Below are 5,389 nucleotides of genomic sequence, written 5' to 3'. Positions count from 1 at the left end.
TCATAATGTGAACTGAGGTGGTTTACTGCTTTTTTAGGGATATGTTAAAGGGATATTTCACCCAAAAATGAAAATTGTCATGCCATTTACTTATCTTCATATTATTCAAAACCTTTATTACTTTAATCTTATTTTATGTTCCACAGACGAAAGTAAGTCATACAGGTTTGGAATGACATGAGGGTGAGTAAAAGATGACTGAATTCAGATTTTTAGGTGGACAATTCCTTTAAGGAACTACATCTGTTTACAAGGCCTATGCATGTACTAAAATCAATAAGACTGTTATAGCATTGTTGCCAAAGAAATGGATATACTTGTGTCTGAATCCAATTAGAGTCACAAACAAATGTCTCCTGAAGGGTGATATTAAAGTTATTACATTATAATTAAAAGTTATTAAAATGTAATTATATATACAAAACAATCATATAAAAATCTATACAAAACAATACTTCAGTCTAACAATTACTTCATAATCTTTTTTTATTTTGAGTACTTTTTTTTATTAATTTTTAATAATGAACTTACTTGATCTATCAGTTGTCTGTTAATATATTTGCAACATGTCTTTGTGTATTTGTATATTTTAACATTTTAGCAGAAAGGAAAATACCAAAATTATATATTTTTTTACTGTATATATTTAAATATTCATCTCTGGTCATGAATGTACCACAGTAGTTAAAAGCACATCTGTATAAAAAACTTCAAATATGCAGCTTCGTGTGACGATACTGAGATGTGAGTTAAAGCAGCGTTCAAAATACAACAGAATAAAACGGTGAATTTAAAATTCTTCACAGATTTGTTCTAGAGTCAAAGAAACTCATACTTGCATGTCACATTGGCATGATAGAAGAAAACTGGCAGAAAGAACAAGGTGGGTTGTGCTAGCATGGACTGGAGAAAATGTACACAAATGTATTAAACAAAACCAAGTAAGACAAAAGAAGTCTAATTACTGAAAATATGGAAAAAACAGAAGAGAAATAAAGCAGGTCAGACGAATGTTTCAGTCCCACTCAATCCCTAGTAATTCACAGCTTACATCCCACAGTTTCCGTGCCGTCTCCTCATTACGTCCCTGAGGGGCCACAAAAGCAGGGGCACAATCGCTGTGTGGGAGAGACAGAGAGGGAGGTTTAATAACATTCCAATACCTAAGAAACTATGGATAATTTTTAATTTTAATCGGTTTTAACATACAAAGCTATTATATGATTTAAGAAGACTTGGAATATAGTGAATGTATTCACGTTCACCCCAAAATTTCTCATCCTCATGTTGTTCCAAACTTGTATGACACTGAGCAACACTAAAGAAGATACTTTGAGAAATGTCTCAGTCTTTTTTCTTTTGTCCAGACAGTAGATGTCATTGTTAATCAAATCAAAGCGTTTCTGGGCCTGGAAACATTTCAGTTGTGTTGCTGTCTATGGAGGGTCAGAAAGCTCTCGGATTTCATCAAAGATATCTTAATTTGTGTTCTGAAGATGAACTAAGGTCTTACGGGTTTGGAACAACATGCGGGTAAATAATTAATGACAGAATTTTCATTTGAACTATCCCTTTAAACTGTAATCCATTCTAAAGTGTGCTGTACCTGAAATGTTTGCCTGAGATTGACTGGAGCTCCTCAGCGATGGCGCAGTAGACAGACGTCTGAGCTCCTTCCTTCGGGGTCTTCAGGAACATGGAGAAGACAGCAAACAGCAGCGACATCGCAGTAGAATGACGCATCAGCTCTGACCTCACCGTTCCCGGGTGCACAGAGTTCACTGTCACGTTTGACCCTGATGAAATACAAGTCAAATTGACATCTTCTGTAAGGTGGAATTCCTCTTTTCGTTTTAGATTCTTGTTTGATGTACAGTAGTACTCACCGTGGAGCCTGCGTGCTAGCTCGCGTGTGAAAAGCACGTTAGCCAGCTTGCTCTGGCAGTAGGCAAGGCCACTGTTGTAGCTGCCCTGACTGTGCAGGTCATGAAATCGAATCCAGCCGAAATTATGTGCCAGTGAAGAAACAACCACGATTCGTGATGGAGCACTACGCTTTAGCAGACCAATGAGGAGGTATGTGAGCAGGAAGTGGCCTGAATGAAAAGAAGTGCAGAAGTGAGTTGTCAAAACTTCTTTGTTATTTTAGTATATTTATGCACTAAATTTAGTTTTTATCACACTTTGTTTTTATCATATCTCCTGATTTTCTAAATACCATGCATAAAATGTGCCAATTAACTGACAGATATTAATATGATGTGTCCTGAAATCATTCCTGACAGGCCTGTGCTTTTTTCCGTAAGAAAAGCACCTGCTTGTGAAAAAAAATCATGTTTGCAAACATGTATTAATATAAATACAAGTATTAGTCGCACTTACCCAGATGATTGACCCCAATATGCATCTCAAAACCATCGACTGTCTTCATATAAGGACACATCATGATTCCGGCATTATTGACCAGTATGTGCAGGTGATCAACCTCTGAATGAAGAAACAAAACTCACATATCTGGGACTTCTGTATCTTGGTTGTTGCATTGCATCAGATATCATAAGGCAGTACCTTGCAGGAATCTCTGAGCGAAGGCTCGGATGGAGCAGGTGTCGGCCAGGTCCAGCTCCCTCACCTCCACTTTAGCTCCACCCACTCGTGCACGGATCTCTGTCGCCGCCTCTTCGCCCTTCTCCACATCACGGCACGCCATGATCACACGTGCACCTGTCAGCAAACAGAACTGAAGTGTTAATGTGTATTTAAACTAGTGCTGTCAAACGATTAATCGCATCCAAAATAAAAGCTTTTGTTTGCATAATATACGTGTTTGTTCTGTGTATATTTATTATGTATATATAAATACACACACATTATATATTTGGAAAATATTTACATGTCTATATTTATATTCATATAATTTATATTATATATACTTAATATATAAACATAACATTTTTATGAAATATATATATATGCATGTGTGTGTATTTATATATACCTAAAGATATATACAGTACACATATTATGTAAACAAAAACTTTTTGGATGCGATTAATCGTTTGACGCCACTAATTTAAACTGAATTATTCAAATTGTTTCATTAGGCATTTTTAAAGATGTAAGGTATGTAATATAGACATCGAAGAGTCAGACCTCGAGAGGCCAAATCCAGAGCCGTCTCCTTCCCGATTCCTGAGTTTGCTCCTGTGATCAAGGCAACTTTTCCATCTAACCGTGCTGTGGATCGACACACTCCTCCTGCTGCATATTTTCTACACAGACATTAAAATATATTATAAAGAGCATCACAGAAAGGCTGAAAACAGGAGAAAATACTACATTCATTCATGGCTGTCTCATTGGTCAGATGAGCCAGTCAGGGTTGAAATATCTGAAACACGATCTTACTAACAGCTCATCCAGCAATGGATGTTCTACTACAGTTCTCTCTCTTTCTATATATATTGCGAACTGAACTATGTGTGTACTATAAATTACTGTATAACTGTACTATGTTTGTTGTGTGTGTAGTGTATATATAGTACAGTTATATAATCGTAGTATAATAATAGAAAATAAATATTTTGTATTCGGTTTGATTTATTTATTTTATTTTATTTTCAGAACAGGCAGCCCTAAACAATAATAATATGCATTTAGCCAACACTTCTAGCTGTCAAGGGATCCATCCCACGCAGAAAGGTTTCAACAAACACTGGAGCCAATGACGCAGCGCCGTAAAACAGATGGGCGGGGCGACTCCGCCCAGGCTGCCATTCTATTGGTCGGTTTCTAGAGCAGCTCATGTCAAGTGGAGGCGGGTCCACCATGGGACAACCATCAATATAGTGGGGAGCGCATTTTACACTCGATAAATAAAATCGTGTTAACTTAAATGTATGTGTTACCTGTTGTTTAAAGGTCGTGTTCGGTTCGATTAACAGTCGTGACTATTTAACCGGATTTTAATGTAATTCATACTGCTCTGGGCTGTACGCTTCAGTGGCTGCAATGCTTTCTTTACATCCATAGACTGGGATTTCTGTCGTAGTCTCTCACCTCACAGTGTTTTCATCCCTTCTGCACATAATGCCCTTGTGAATGTATGAATCTTGCCTGACTGAATGTATGCATGCAGTGTTTTTTAAATGAATGAAGGTGCTTTGCATAAATATTTCTCGACAAAAAAAAAGACAGAATTGCTTACCTGATTTGAGGAGAAAATAACCTTAAAATCAGCGCGACCACCCCTAAACCAGCCGCAATAACCACGAGCATAAGCATCATGAAACTGCCTGCTTCACTCCTGTGTGTCTCTGTCGGTGTGAATGTGTTCATCCTCCCACTCACAGCTACAGCTGGGATCCCAGGGAATGATGGGATTGTAGTTTTCATGGTCTGGACAATAATATAGTATGGATCTTCATGTCATGGATGTCATCCTTTTTGAACATTTATTTTATTTTAAAATTATTATTTTAGTTACATTTACTACATTTACATTTACCACTACATTTTTGTATTATTTTTTTTACATGTCTCTTGTGTGTGTGTGTGTGTGTGTGTGTGAGTGTGTGTGTGTGTGTGTGTGTGTGTCGTGTGTGATTTAAAAAATGGCAATAAAGTGTCTTGAAAATTATTATTATAATTTTTTTCCAGGAACTAAAATCGTAAAAAATTAACATGAACGTCTATTATTTGTTTATTTGGGGTAAAGCCATAATCTTTATAAGTCGTTTATGCAAGGTAAATACAAATATGATCGCATTTTCCTCTGTCACTCAGTTGAAGTGTAACGTTAGACTCTTATTTCCAAAGCCTGTTTTTTTTTTGGTTTATTGGAAAATGTAAACTACAGATCCCACAATGTATTTATGACGCAAGCTGTCCATATGTTTGCCCTCTTAAACAGTCCCACGCGTTTGTTAAATTTTGCGATACGAGGTATCTTAAAGTATAAGTAGTACACATAAATATTATTATATAACTGCGTTGTAGGTGTTTATATCTTTTAAAATAAAGTCTTGGGTCTTTTTTCCCTCTTTTTGTTTTCAGGCAAAAACAAATCCACCTATAATCACGAGGTCCGACAAGGAAGCGTCTGCTATCCCGAGGATCTCGTTACTGCATGAAAAGCTGATTATTCTCACTATTTACAGACAACAACAAATGACAAATTGCTTTTCTTTTATTATCCTGTCATTGACTTCGAGAACTACCGTTTCTTTGCTTTAGGCTTCGATATAATCGCTCCAGTATGTCTTCTGAGGAGTTTGAAAAGCTGCATGAGATGTACAGCTCTCTGTATGAAGAAGTGAAGTTGATGCCTGAACGAGCGCAGAGGTGCCAGGGAGGTAAATAAACTCTTTATATCTAAAACTCAACCATG

General features: G+C 36.7%; 2 protein-coding genes across 2 annotated transcripts in view; one reads left to right on the top strand and one right to left on the bottom strand.

The window, feature by feature from the left end:
- Positions 1-785: 785 nt before the first annotated feature.
- LOC109100628 (retinol dehydrogenase 12-like) lies at positions 786-4,369 on the bottom strand. The gene is made up of 7 exons (XM_042737132.1): positions 4,208-4,369; positions 3,154-3,272; positions 2,569-2,724; positions 2,383-2,487; positions 1,887-2,096; positions 1,607-1,796; positions 786-1,118 (listed from the first exon to the last, which is right to left on the bottom strand). The coding sequence occupies exons 1-7, from the start codon at positions 4,336-4,338 to the stop codon at positions 1,016-1,018; spliced, it is 1,014 nt and encodes a 337-aa protein (XP_042593066.1). The 5' UTR covers positions 4,339-4,369; the 3' UTR covers positions 786-1,015.
- Positions 4,370-5,055: 686 nt separating this feature from the next.
- Positions 5,056-5,389, top strand: part of LOC109100476 (vesicle transport through interaction with t-SNAREs homolog 1B-like) — an 8,037-nt gene continuing 7,703 nt past the window's right edge. Inside the window, exons 1-2 of the mRNA XM_042737122.1 lie at positions 5,056-5,135; positions 5,236-5,354. Coding sequence (XP_042593056.1) covers positions 5,258-5,354 — 97 coding nt within the window. The 5' untranslated portion in view covers positions 5,056-5,135; positions 5,236-5,257. The remainder of the gene's footprint in view (positions 5,136-5,235; positions 5,355-5,389) is intronic.

This window comes from Cyprinus carpio, chromosome B13 (assembly GCF_018340385.1).
Source record: "Cyprinus carpio isolate SPL01 chromosome B13, ASM1834038v1, whole genome shotgun sequence".
In the NCBI taxonomy this organism is placed as follows: Eukaryota; Metazoa; Chordata; class Actinopteri; order Cypriniformes; family Cyprinidae; genus Cyprinus; species Cyprinus carpio.
The sequence above is the reverse complement of the archived record's forward strand: the minus strand, read 5'-3'. Positions and strand labels throughout refer to the sequence as shown.